The sequence below is a fragment of the Balaenoptera physalus genome (genome assembly GCF_965194825.1).
Source record: "Balaenoptera physalus genome assembly, chromosome: 19".
NCBI lineage: Eukaryota > Metazoa > Chordata > Mammalia > Artiodactyla > Balaenopteridae > Balaenoptera > Balaenoptera physalus.
In genome coordinates, this window is record NC_138900.1 from 64,198,302 (window position 1) to 64,211,189 (window position 12,888).

Sequence of the window (12,888 nt, forward strand, 5' to 3'; positions counted from 1 at the left end):
CAGCCTTCCCCAGGCCCCAAGGTGGCTGATGCCCTCCGCACTATTCAGAAAAGTTTTAGCGAGCGGAGAGTCTGCTTCCCTTCCTTCTCGAACCCTTTCCCCCTGAGTAGGTCCTGCGTGCTGAAATCTGTGGTGATGTCTGGGTGAGTTTCCCAAGCTTTAGAGGGGAAAATGATAGCACCTACCCCCTGGGGTGGTGGTAAAACAGTGGGTCTCCAAGTGGCATCCAAATCAATGGGGAGCTTGCTAGGAAAGCACACCCTACGGCCCACCTCAGACAGACACTCGGGGAACGGGCTGGGCAGTCTGTGTGGATCTGCCCTCCGGGGGTCCTGATGCCCACTGGAGGGGGAGAGCCGCTACTGTGAGGGTGACGCAAGGGTGACCACGCCCCTGGCACACAGGCGGCACGGTCCGTGATTCTGATAGTTTGTGATGAAGGGTCTTTGGTTTACTACGTATTCAGGGTGGCCTGGACCGGTGCTGAGATCCGTGGGCACCAGGAAGATAGAGTCCGCCCTGCACGTACAGAGGGAAGAGGCCAGGCCAGGAGGGCACACAGGGTCCGATGGTGTTTGCGGCCCCGCCGCACTGCTCCCCAGCTGGGTGTCCTTGGGCGGGCAGTCTCCCCACGCCTCGGTTCCTCCTCTATCAGTGGCTACTGTGAGGATTAAATGAGACAGTATGTGCAAAGCACTCACCCAGTGGCTCTGAGGAAGCGTCTGATAGATCTGCTGGCCTCATTGCTATGACATAACCTCTAAGGCCTGCTGCAAACCTCAAGACGCTATGGTTCTTTTCACGTAGGGGCAAGTAACTCGATTGTAGGAAATAGCCTGCATGGATTATCTTCTGGACTAGGGCAAAAGCATCCTACAGGAATTATTTTTTCGCCCTGGCATCCATCCTTTCCACCTGCACTCGCCCATCAGGTGGCATACGCGTGGTGAGCCCTTACGATGTCCCAGGCACTGGGACCTAGCAGGGAACACACAGGCTTATCTCTGCCCTGGTGGGACTTATCATCTAGTTGGGGGACAGACCATGCAGAAATAATAACATCAGTAGCAGGGCACAGGCATCATGGCTATGGAGGGAGGTACCAGGGAGCTGAGTATACCAAGCGGGGCCCCATCTTACTATCTGGAGGTGCCTCCCTGGTGACATGGGTCCTGCGGAGACATCTGGATGCCCCAGGCAGGGCCATACCCCATCCTCCCCTCGTTTAGATGGGACCTCAGTGGCCCTCTGCGTAGAGACGAGGGCTGAGAAATTTCCCCAGAGCCTGTTCCCATTAGGAACTCTGGGAACCCAGCCTGGGGCCAGAGGGTGGCTCTGTCCCCAGTGTCTGCTGGGACCCTGGAGTGGTCACAGCGGTCCCAAGGGAGACGTGGACACTGGACATATAGCAACCCGTTCACAGCAAGCTGCGTTCTAAATTTAGGGAATCCTTCAATCCATCAAACAAACAAACAAAACCTCCTATACAGAATCCTCAGGACATGGGCCAAAAGTTGTTTCTGCTTCAGAGTGGCTTTGGTTTAGCAATTGTCTGTTTTTAGAGGAGGATTTCCTGAAAGTTTTGAAAGATGACCATGCAGAATTGGGATAATGTAAGAGGACAGGCACTTTCTCTCTCACACACGTGCCCATGAAGGAAGGGAAGGAAAAGGGGTGTGGAAGAGCTTTAGATGTTGGGACCAGGGTTTGTCCAAATGTTCTCGGAAAGAAGCTGGACACCTGAATGAATATCCGTTCAGGATTTTTTCTGAGACCAGGACCATTTTTTAAGACAGATTTTAGAATGAGATTGGGAAATATACCACACAATGACAGATAACATCCTTGGTCACTTGGTTTTAACAGATATAACCTATTTACAGAGGTTGATGGTATATATGTGGATGGACCTTTATCCAAATAGTAGACTCGCTCAACTAGCATTTATGGGGCAGCTCCTGTGTGCTGGGCACTGTGCTCGGGGCTGGAGCCATGGCAGGGACAGAAGAGACAAAATTCCTCATCCTCAGGGGCCTCTGTTTACCGCGGCATGTCCCAGACGCGTACCACGAGCCACATACGGGATTTTAAAGTTTCTAGTGATCACAGTAAAAAGAAACAGAAGGGAGAATTTAGAGTATATTTCATTTAATCCAGTGTATCAAAAATATTATCTTCAATACATATGAATAGAAGAAGTATTGATGAGAAACTTGCCCTCTCCTTTATTCATAAGAGCTGGGAGACCTACCGGGTATCTTGCACACAGAGCACATCTCAGTTTGGGCGAGCTGCATTTCAAGCACTCGGTAGCCACTGTGAGCTCCGGGAGTCTCGAGGGTTGGGCATCTGAAAATCTCTCGACATGTCCAGAAACTCTGGGAAGCAGAAACCATTGAGCCGTTATTTCCAGATCAAATGAGCTTAGCACTCTCCCCCAGGCCGGCTGGACCAAGGCTGGACTGGTTTCCTCTGCCGTCTCCCTCCCTCCCTGTACCTGCTTTCCAGCGCTCTAAGATCTGTACACACATTAGCTCATCTCGCCCTCCCAACAGCCCCATGAGGCGGGGACCACAGTTTATCAGTAAGGAAAGGGAGGCACAGAGAGGTAAAGCGACTTGCCCAAGGTCACTCAGCCAACAAGCAGCAGGGCCAGGACTTGAACCCAGGACGCCTGCTCCAGCACCCATGCTTGTAACCAGCACACATGACTCCTCACCGCAGACAAGTCGTTGACCTTGGCACAGGCCCCTCCCAGAAGGGGTTGAGGTGAGCCTTACAGTCCTAAGGTATACTTGTTTGTAACCCTAAAAATACTTATTAGAAAAGAAATACACACTTATTATTTAAATAATATGTCTAGGGATTAGAAAAAAAGAGTTCCTGCAGGCACTCTATTAACCTCTGTTAACTGCTTATTTATAGCTCTTCCAGGCCTTTTTTTCCCCCTGGGCAACACACATAAAAATGAAAATGGAGATTGTGTATACACCCTGCTCTGAAATTTTTTTCTCTAAACAATATTTCATATTTCATGAAATAAGATGAAGAGGTTTGATGATTCCTTGGGGATTGGGCTTTTGTGTGGATAATTTGTTCATCGCCGTGCATGTACCCACCGTTCTCCTGATGGGAGAACGAGGCTTAAACCTAGCAGGGCGACGGTATCCATGGCCCATGGCTTTGAGCGCCGGCTAAATGCGAGGCACTGACTCAGATGCTTTCCCAGGATAAGCTCATTCACTTCCTACAGGGTCCCTGAGGAGGGGGTACTTTTATAGACCCTGTGTACATATGTGGGAACTGAGACTCAGAGAAATAGATTAACCACCCCAAGTGCCAACAGATAAGATCTGAAACTGTGTCTGACTCTTGAATTTTCCTGGAAGATCAGTAGAGGGTGAGACTGTGGGAGAATAGGGTTAGAATCTTAAAAAGAAAAATTGTATATATATGTATAACACACACACATCTATATATACAAATATGTACGTGTGCACATATAAGTGATACTAATAATAAACAAATATTTTAAATATTGCACATTTAAAAGCCAGAAGAGCAATCCTCTGCCATCCTTTTATCACTGGGTTCCATGACTCCATGGGGTCAGCGGACAACTGGTGGATGACCCCTCCGTCCCTTCCAGGACAGATGGCTGGCGGTCCTCTCTCTTTAATCCAGTCTGTGTTGTGTGCTGCTGCACGCCGATCAATTCCTCCCTGAGTAATTTTCACCGGCAGGAGTGAGCCTCCAGGACGCAGCCTTATGCTTGCGGCTCCTGGAGGACCTGCGACCTCCCACCTCCGAGGGGCTCCCAGCCTCTGAGTCCCCCCACTGCGATGCGGGTTTGGCCAGTGTGGTCCTCAGGGATGGCGTGGCCACAGCCCACCCATTTAGGATAAGGGTTAGGAAAGGGTCCCAGAGCATCGACAGACCTGCGTCCACCTCCCAGCTGTACCTGGCACAGGTGTTGGATTTGGGGCAAATCACATCCCCTCTCAGAGCCTTGGTTCCCTCTCTGTAAGTGGGAGGAGCCCTAGAGATCTCGGGGTGGGTGGGGCTGTGAGGCATGGACGGGGTAGGATTACTTAAAGGATGGAGGTGGCATCTGGGGTATGGTGGTGTGTGTGCCGGGTACAGCCGCTGGCACGAAGAGCTGGGCACTGGAGCCGAGGGCAGGGTGAGTGGCCGTCAGAAGCCTGGAATCACTCCCCGGGGCTGGGCGGGTGACACCGCCCGAGGCTGCAGACGCTCGACCTTTCCCAGAGCACCTGTCCCAGCTTATCCAATAGGTCAGCGACCCTTGGGCGCTAAGTCAGCCCAAGGGGATGCCCCAGAAGCTTCTCAGTCCAGCTGAGTTTCTTCCCCAGTTCAGCAAGGGGATTTTTGTGCTGGTTTTCCTTCCCTTCCATCCATCCCGCCCTTCCTTCCTCCATTCCTCTCTCCCTCCCTCTCTCTTCCTCTCTCTCTCTTTCTTTCTTTTCCTTTCTCTCCTTCTCCCTTCCTTCCTTCCTTTTCCCCCCCTACTTTTCATAATAAGATTAGAGAAACTTCAAGAAATAGCGAAAATAATATTAAGAAATTACTATCATGGGACTTCCCTGGAGGTCCAGTTGCACTTCCACTGCAGGGGGCGCGGGTTCGATCCCCAGTTGGGGAACTAAGATCCCGCGTGCCGCGCGGTGTGGCCAAAACATTTTTTTAAATTAAAAAAGAAGAGAGAAAAGAAATTACTATCATGGAAAACCCCATAGCCAGAAACACCCACTGTAAACATTCTGGTATGTTCCCTTCCAGATTTTTTGTTTACACACTAACAGTTTATTTCTTATGTGTTTGTTTTGTTTTTTGTTTTTGTTTCTACAAAAAAAAGGGATCAGACTCTCTGCATCGTTCTGTTATTGTCTTTTCAATCAGCAACAGGTTGTGAGTGTCTTTCCGATATTTCCAATGCCTGACATAGCCACGCCGTCATTTCTGTGGCTCCACGCTATTCCGTTGTGTGGCCAGACCATCGTTTCTTCACCCAGCTGACTGACATCTGGGTTGTTTCCTTTTTTTCTTTTGCTCTTGTAAACAACACAGCAAAGGACATCTTTGCGCAAGCCCGTGTGCTTTCCCCACACTTTTCTTAGGTAACTTCCTTTTATCAGAGTAGCCACAGCTACCAAATCGACTTCTTTCTGGGATGCACGGTGTGTCTCTCTCCTGTTGATACCCTGCCGCCTGGGGCTGAGAATAAAATCCTCGCCCCTTACCGGGCGGTCCACACCTACCACCACCCCACCTGCTTCTCCACCCTCCTGGTGTATCACCCTCCTCGTCACAGCAGTGCCTGTCCCTAGCCTTCTCTCTGTTCCTGGATACCAAGATCTCGCCTCAGGGCCTTTGCACCTGCCGGTATCCAACCCCGGACCCTCCCAGCTCCTATACCTCCCATGGCTGGGCCCGCACATCATTCAGACCTACATACAAATGCCACCTGCCCGAGGAAGCGTCGTCCCGCTGTTGGGTCTGCAGTAGCCCTCCTCCCCGATCTAATCTGATCCCGTCACCCTGTGCTGTTTTCTTCCCAGGACCCACCACTGTCTGAAATTGTTGTATTTCTCACACATATTTAGCTGTTGATCTCCCACCCCCCAAGACGGTATAAGCTCCATGAAGGCAAGAATCCCATCGGTCTGGTTAACCCTGTGTCCCTGACACCCAACTTGATGCCTGCACATAGTAGGTCTCCAGTAAACACTGGTTGAATGACAGACAGAACGCTGAGTTCAGCTATTTGTTCAGAACTGCTTGTAGGATTTTTAATGCCCGTTAATGAAAATTGTTCAATATCTTTTAGAAAATTCATCCAGTACCTTTTGTGAAAACTGTCCAGAAATGCTGTGCCAATTTACATTCCTTTTCGTATACCTGTGGGAGCTACAAACTAGGCTAAAAAGAGTCAGAGGGCAAGATTTAGAAAAGGAGATTATTTTATAATCTATCCGATCACACTTGTTTTTCATCAGACACACACAACTGGCAACTTTCCTAGCGGAACTAGAGCTCAGTAAATGTTTGAAGCTTGAACAATAGGGACCCCCCCTTGCCTGAAGCAGTGGAAGGGACCACAGCTGGTGTCACATGATACCTAGGCGGCCAGCTGTGTGACGTGTTGAGAAATTCACACCCGGTTCAGCGGGGCCCGCTCGTGCCTTCCGGGTGGGCCGGTTGTTCAATGGGAATGCTTGATAGGACTGGGCAGGACCTCCAGGAACCTTAGGGTACCTGCCTGGACGACAGCCTGAGTGGCCCCTTGTCCCTGGGTTGTCGGGGGGCCCTGTGCGTGGAGGCACCCACTGCCCCGTCCGTAGAATTGCTGGTAATGAGTCAGCATCACAAACCCTGGCAGTGGTCCCCCGTGTGGCTTCCCCACCACGTGGAACAGCTGAGCGCCTCGTAGCCCTGGGTGATTCTCCCAGACTTGTCATTGGGGCAGAGGATCCAGGGAAATCCTGTAGCCCAGAGGCCTGAGGAGGGCGCTGGAATCTGAGCTTCCGAGAAACCAGCAGGGCAGCCGGGGTCACTCCACAACTGGATAGTGGAGATGATTGCACGAGCCCCGCCCCCCAAAATCACTAAAAATCATTGACTTGTACACTTCAGAAGTGTGAATTTCATGGCATGTTATATCTTAATGATGTTTTTGTTTGTTTGTTTGTTTGTTGTTTTTTAAAGGCGTTCAGTTAGCTAAGGGATTTAGCTCCTATCTTGAGAGGGTGGTGTTTACTGGCTGTGTGACCTTGAAGAAACTTAATTTCTCCACTGCCTGCAAAATAGGGATACTAATGGCTCTTCATCGGAAGGAGGTAAAGGCGTATAGAAAATCCTTTGCACGGTATCTGAGCCCGATCGGATCGGTGTGCCCATTTTAGTAACAGGAGCACGTGCATTGTTGTTACAATGCCATCCTATTCATCGGTCAAGCAGGTGGCCACTCTCTGGGTTGACAGGTGGTAGCAAAAACCAGGCAGAAGTCTTGGAGGCTGGGTTCAGTTCAGGCAGACGGGGGCCAGCAAATTCCAAGTTAACAACCCTGACCTCATTTGAGACCCAGGCGCGTCTGCAGAGGCAAAGGGCTTTGCCAGCTGCTTCCAGCTGGGGCATGCTCTGCTCCAAACAGCTTTGCGAAGTGTCCCTCGGCCGTGCTTCTTCCACCGCGGGGAGCTGGGGACACCCAGTTCCCCGCCCCCCTCCCCGCTCCATCCCTGCAGATCTTTTGGTAACATGTGCTCTCCCTTCTTTTTCAGCTTGAGGACCCCTCGAGACGGAAGGGCGTTCCGGATCTTTGCCGTCAGGCAGTGAGCTTGCAGGGTCGGGGAGAAGGGGGCGTCTTCAAGAGGGCTTCGGGGGTTCGCTTTTTATTTTTATTTTGTCATTTGGGGGGTGGGCCGGGGATATGGAGAGTCAGGAAACTTCCTTTGATTGGCGTTGTGTCCCATCCGCCGTGCCTTGGTCTCAGCTTGACACGGGGGAGCATCCTTGGGGTCCTGAGCAGACAGCCGGTGACCATCCTGCCGAGGCCCGGGGGTCTCTCCCTGGGAGGTGTTCTTTTGTGGATGGAGAGAGGATTCCAGAGGATTTGGAGCTGATGCTGCGAGGCATTCAGGCGTGTGGGAAGGGGCGAACTGAGAACGCTCAGGGGGGAGTTTCAGGGATGGAGTAGAAGGTAGCTATTTAAAACATTCAAAAACACAGTCCGTCCCTACCAATGGAGACAAATGGGTTTCATGTTTGCTGGTCAGACAAATGGGCCGGAACAAGGGGACTCTGCCCTGGCACCTGTCCTGTTCCCGTCCTGCTGTGTGCGGGCTGGTTCTATGCACAGCAGTGCTGGTTTACTTCGAGTTCAGCCGTAACTCCAGAGATGTATCTTGTCTTGGTCCTTCCCTTCGTCCACGTGGCCCATCTATTTGCTGCCGTGACCTTTGGTCTCACTGAGGACTAATGAACCAGGACCCTTTCTTGATCCCCTCCCTGCTGTGGCTCACGTCCTGCCCAGACTGGTTTCTGTGTCTCCCACCAGGGTCTTTGCTTGGCAAACAATTCTGTTTGAAGCCCGCTTTTTTCTTTCCAACTCCTTGTCTCTGTGGGTTCCACTGAGATGTCTAAGAACAGCCAAAGAAGGGCTGTTTTGTTGCTGCCTTTAAAAAATGGCACTGAATTGTGCAGATTTCCCATCCGTCGGATGACCTATTTTTTTAGCAATGAGAGGAATGGCTTCATTCCTCGGTACATTCCTCACCGAGGTTAGCAGCTCTGGGAAGAGGGACAGCCTGCAGTTATGAAACGTCCTGCGGCATAACAACGAGAGATGGTAACACACTAGAAGGATTTCTCTTCCTGTTTTTGTGAAACAGTTCTTGCCAAATGTTCCTGAGGCTCTGAGGAGTACGGTGCTCTCCGGCTGCCATCACTGTACAAAACTCCTTCATCAGCCTAGACCCAAAACGCACAGTGAAATAAAATACCCTTTTGTAAATAGCATTTCTTTGCAGAAGGTGAAATTCCACCCTCCTCCACCAGGCTGGCCAGTAGATCACTTTCGTGAATGCTGATTTCAAAGTTGATTTCACTCTCCATCAGAATATTTCGAAGGCAAAAGAACTAGCAGAAAGTTTAAAGCGAACAAACAGACAAAACCTAAGATAGTCTGGACAAGGAACTCTACTTGGGGAACCAAGTTGGTGTGTTGTTTCAGGGCAACCCTAATTAGTGAAGAAACAGAAGGTAAATAGCTTTCCCCGCCTCCCCCCCAAGGAGTTTGTAAAAGTAATGAAACTCTTAGCTTAACAGAGCTGAAATGAGTAGAACTGTTTTTGCTTTGTGCCTTGTGGGCTTGTTTTAATTCATAAGTACTGACTGTTCGACTCCAAATGTCAGTGTGGAAGAATTTGCTCAGACTGTCAGATACCGCGTCTAGTTCCCGCCAAAGATCTGAGTCTTTGGAACCCTCTGGATGCTAGGTATTATGCTGTCGGACTCTCGCTTGTCACCAGGCTTTTGTGTCTGTGGCCACGTCCAGACTGCAAGCTTGGGTTTTTAGAATTAGTGACGGTCCCGGGGAATTTCAGTAGGTTTGCTTTTGAAGCATCCTGCCGGAGGGAGAATCTGAAACGTCCAATGTGAGTGGACACTCTCATTTTGAAATAAAATTCCCGAGTTCCCGAATGCCTCATTAACCGCCCCCTCTAATGGGCTAGAAACTCCTCGCCCAGAGCCAGACCTTGCTGTCTTCTTCACCTTCACAAACATTTTGAAACTGGAACCATTTATCTTCCGGAAATGGACACAGTGCTACAAAGTATAAGACCTTGTAATCAGGGACCCCCTTCTAATTTAGCGTGTTTAAAGGGCCATCGTGCCTTCAGCACTTCACCCATAAAAACATGATAACTCCGGCCAACAGTGTTACTGGGCCCCCCAAAATGAAAAGTTTTGATTTCCTTCTGATTTGTTCCCCATCGTGTTCTGATTTTTCATACTGTCTGTAGGCTCACTCAGCCCGCAGCTTACGTGTGTGCTTTTTTCTATGAAAAATGATGTATTTTACTACTTCCTATGTACAAAAGTTTATTGTAAATGTTGTGTGTGCTTCGCATGAACAGGGACCACGTTGCTGTCGTTTCAATAAAACTGGTTTGATTTCTAAAACGTTTCTGGGACGTATCTCTTACGGACACATCTCAACAGTTTGTAGAATAAAACAATGAAAACCTCCTTGCAGGCGCGTTACTTTTTTCTACGCCACTCCTCCCGGGAACGTGGCGCACTGGGGGTCCGGATGCTAATTGTTGCAGTATTTTCACCTGAGATGTGCGTGGATCACGTGGGGCGGGGGGGGCGGGGCTTGTCGAAACGCAGGTTCCGGGTCCGGCAGGTCTGGGCCTGGGGCCTGAGGGGCTGCAGTTTGCACGGGCTCCCGGTGGCGCTGAGACTGCCGACCTCCAAGTCACACTGTGCGTGGTGAGTACGACGGGCTTAGCCTCGTTCCAGCACCGTCCTAGTCAGCTTGGGCTGCCGTGACAAAGCGCCGCAGGCGGGGGAGCTCACACCGCAGAGATTTATTTCCTCACACTTGCAGAGGCTGGCAGTCCAAGATCAAGGGGCCGCAGGGCTGCCTTCTCCTGAGGCCTCTCTCCTTGGCTTGCAGATGGCCACCTTCTCATGTGTCCTCTTCTTTGTTCGAGCATCCCTGGTGTTTCTTCCTCGTCTTATAAGGACACGGGTCCTGTAGGATCAGGGCCTTATCCTGTAGACTCCATTTAACTTTAATTATCTCCTTAAAAGGCTCCATCTCCAAATACGGTCATATCAGGTGTTAAAGCTTCAACGTATGCATTTGGGGAGGGGGGAACCCAATTCAGTCCTTAACAGTCACCTTCTTCCCAGGCATCAGCCCCTTTTTGTCCAGTTGAGTCGTGTGTCCCCCTGTGTTCCAAACGCTGTCACCTACAAGCGATTTTGGGAGCTCCTGGCTGACTTTTTCTTCTCTCCATCTGCCCTCTGCCTTTTCTTTCATGGTCCTTCTGTTTATAACAAGTGCTTCTCATTTTCATTGATGGCGGGGTTAGCTTTCCTTTTTTTTTTAAGTTAAAAAAAATTTTTTTTTAATTTATTTTTTATTTTTGGCTGTGTTGTGTCTTCATTGCTGTGTGCGGGCTTTTCTCTAGTGGCGGTGAGCGGGGACTACTCTTCGTTGCGGTGCGCGGGCTTCTCAATGTGGTGGCTTCTCTTGTTGCAGAGCACGGGCTCTAGGAGCACAGGCTCAGTAGTTGTGGCGTACGCGCTTAGTTGCTCCGCGGCATGTGGGATCTTCCTGGACCAGGGATCGAACCCGTGTCCCCTGCATTGGCAGGCGGATTCTTAACCACTGCGCTACCAGGGAAGTCCCAAGTTTTTTAAATTTTTTAGCTGCGCATGTGGCATGCGGGATCTTAGTTCCCCGACCAGGGATCGAACCCGTGCCCCCTGCAGTGGAAGCTCAGAGTCCTAACCGCTAGACCACCATGGGATTCCCAGCTTTCCTTTTAAATAAGTATATCTAAGGCTTTTTAAATGTTGATTTTAAAATATCACATAAGCAGGTGTGCAGGTGGGCCGCAGAACCCACGAAGATGGGGTAATAGTGACTGATGTTTGGGAAATACTGGTTTCTGACGAATGCATTGTCAGGGCCCTAGAAATGCCCTCCCCAACCCCACTGACAGCAACCCCAGGGCATTGGGAGCCTTCCTTCCGGCTTTCCTCCCGCAGAATCTGCAGCCTTCCTTGGTGTGCCTCTTTCTCCTGTTTCTGGAAGTTCTTCTGAGCTCCCAGGACGCCACAATCCTGGGCCCCAAACTTCTGGTCCCCAAACCTCCAACATACAAACGATGTGCTGGCAGCTGAGGAGGGAGCTGGCCCTTCCTTCTTGCAGAATCCGCCTGAGACGCAGCAAAGGTCTGCAGGAGTGCTGTAAGCAGGCTGAATACCAGCGCCACACTGCTTGGGGACCCCCGACAGAGGGGGCTCCGGCACAAGGTGACACAGGGACAGAGCACGGACTTGGGAGTCCCTGGGTTGCCTCCACCTCTTACCAATCGAGAGACCTCGGACAAGTCACTCTTGCCTCTTTGGGCCTCAGGCTGCTCATCTAGGAAATGGGAATTTCTCAGCATCCTCACCGCAGTGCAGACATTACAGGGGAGCTGTAGGCTGAAAGGTGCTCGACTAATAATGGCAACCGTGTGTACTGGTTGGCATGCTTCGGGGCTGCAGATGACACAAAGCCCATCTAATAGCCCTGGGACTTGTCAGAAAGACAGATTCTCAGGCCCCAGCCTAAACCCAGTGAGTCAGACCTCTGGGAGTTAACAAGCCCTCAGGGTGATTCTGCTGCCGGTTCAGTTGCAGAATCATCGCTCGGAGAAACGTTCAGATATCTTACGTGAGAAGTCAGGAGGGAGATGATTCGGGGACAGCAGCTCAGAGATGTCGGGACACCTGGTCAGCATCCCTGCAAACCTCGCCCCGTCCTCTGTGGTCAGGACGGCCACCGGCCGCAAACTGTCCCCACACTGAGTCTGAGACGGGACGAAGGGATGAGGGGGAGGGTCCCCCTTCTCACAGTATTCTCTCTTTTCTCAGGGAAGAAAATCTTTCCCGGGATCACCCAGCAGACTTGTTTCTAAATCCCTTTCATCACTGATGGGTCACGTGCCCATTCCTAGGTTTATCATGAGGAGTCTGATAGAACAGGAAGGTTTAGAGTAAAGAGAGGTTGACGGGGGGCCATGAAGGGGTCATGTGGTGTAAGAGTTAAGAGCTAGGACGCAGACATGCCGGAGTTTGAATCCCACATCAGCTCTTCACCAGCTGTGTGACGCTGGGCGAGTCGCTCAACCTCTCTGAGCGTCAGTGACCTCCTCCGTTAAAGGGAAATAATAACAGTGTCTACTCCAAGGGGTGGTTATGCAGATTAAATGAGGTCAAACTTGAGACGTGCTCAGCCCTTGGTGGGCACACGCAGCTGCCACATTTGATCACTATATCGCTTTGCAGCATGGAACTAGTGCCAGGGGTTACATGCCCCAGGGAGACAGATTTCTACCAAATACAATAAAGAAGATTCAAATTGGTGGAACTTCCAAAGATGAAATGGCCCTTGTGAAGAGAGAGTGAGCTCCTCATCCTTGGAAGAATACAAGCAGAAGCTAGACGATCCTCAGACTAGATCTCCTTTAAATCCTCTTTCCTGATTCTGGCTCCCAGCAGAGACCTGCCTTTCCCTCCTCCGCCCTGCCCAGAGGGCCCTGGGGACCCACGGAAGGGGTGACATGAGCTATGGAATCCTGGCTC

At 50.8% G+C, this 12,888-nt stretch overlaps 2 protein-coding genes across 3 annotated transcripts in view; both read left to right on the plus strand.

Moving 5' to 3' along the window:
- The window catches only part of CRISPLD2 (cysteine rich secretory protein LCCL domain containing 2), a 68,035-nt gene extending 58,267 nt beyond the window's left edge, over positions 1-9,768 (plus strand). For both annotated transcript variants that reach the window (XM_082438435.1, XM_082438436.1), the window contains exon 15: positions 7,299-9,768. In XM_082438435.1, coding sequence (XP_082294561.1) covers positions 7,299-7,353 — 55 coding nt within the window. In that variant the 3' untranslated portion in view covers positions 7,354-9,768. The remainder of the gene's footprint in view (positions 1-7,298) is intronic.
- The window catches only part of LOC309648496 (uncharacterized protein), a gene marked incomplete at its 5' end in the record, with an annotated part of 62,838 nt that continues 59,283 nt past the window's right edge, over positions 9,334-12,888 (plus strand). Inside the window, 2 exons of the mRNA XM_082437115.1 lie at positions 9,334-9,342; positions 9,913-10,014. Coding sequence (XP_082293241.1) covers positions 9,334-9,342; positions 9,913-10,014 — 111 coding nt within the window. The remainder of the gene's footprint in view (positions 9,343-9,912; positions 10,015-12,888) is intronic.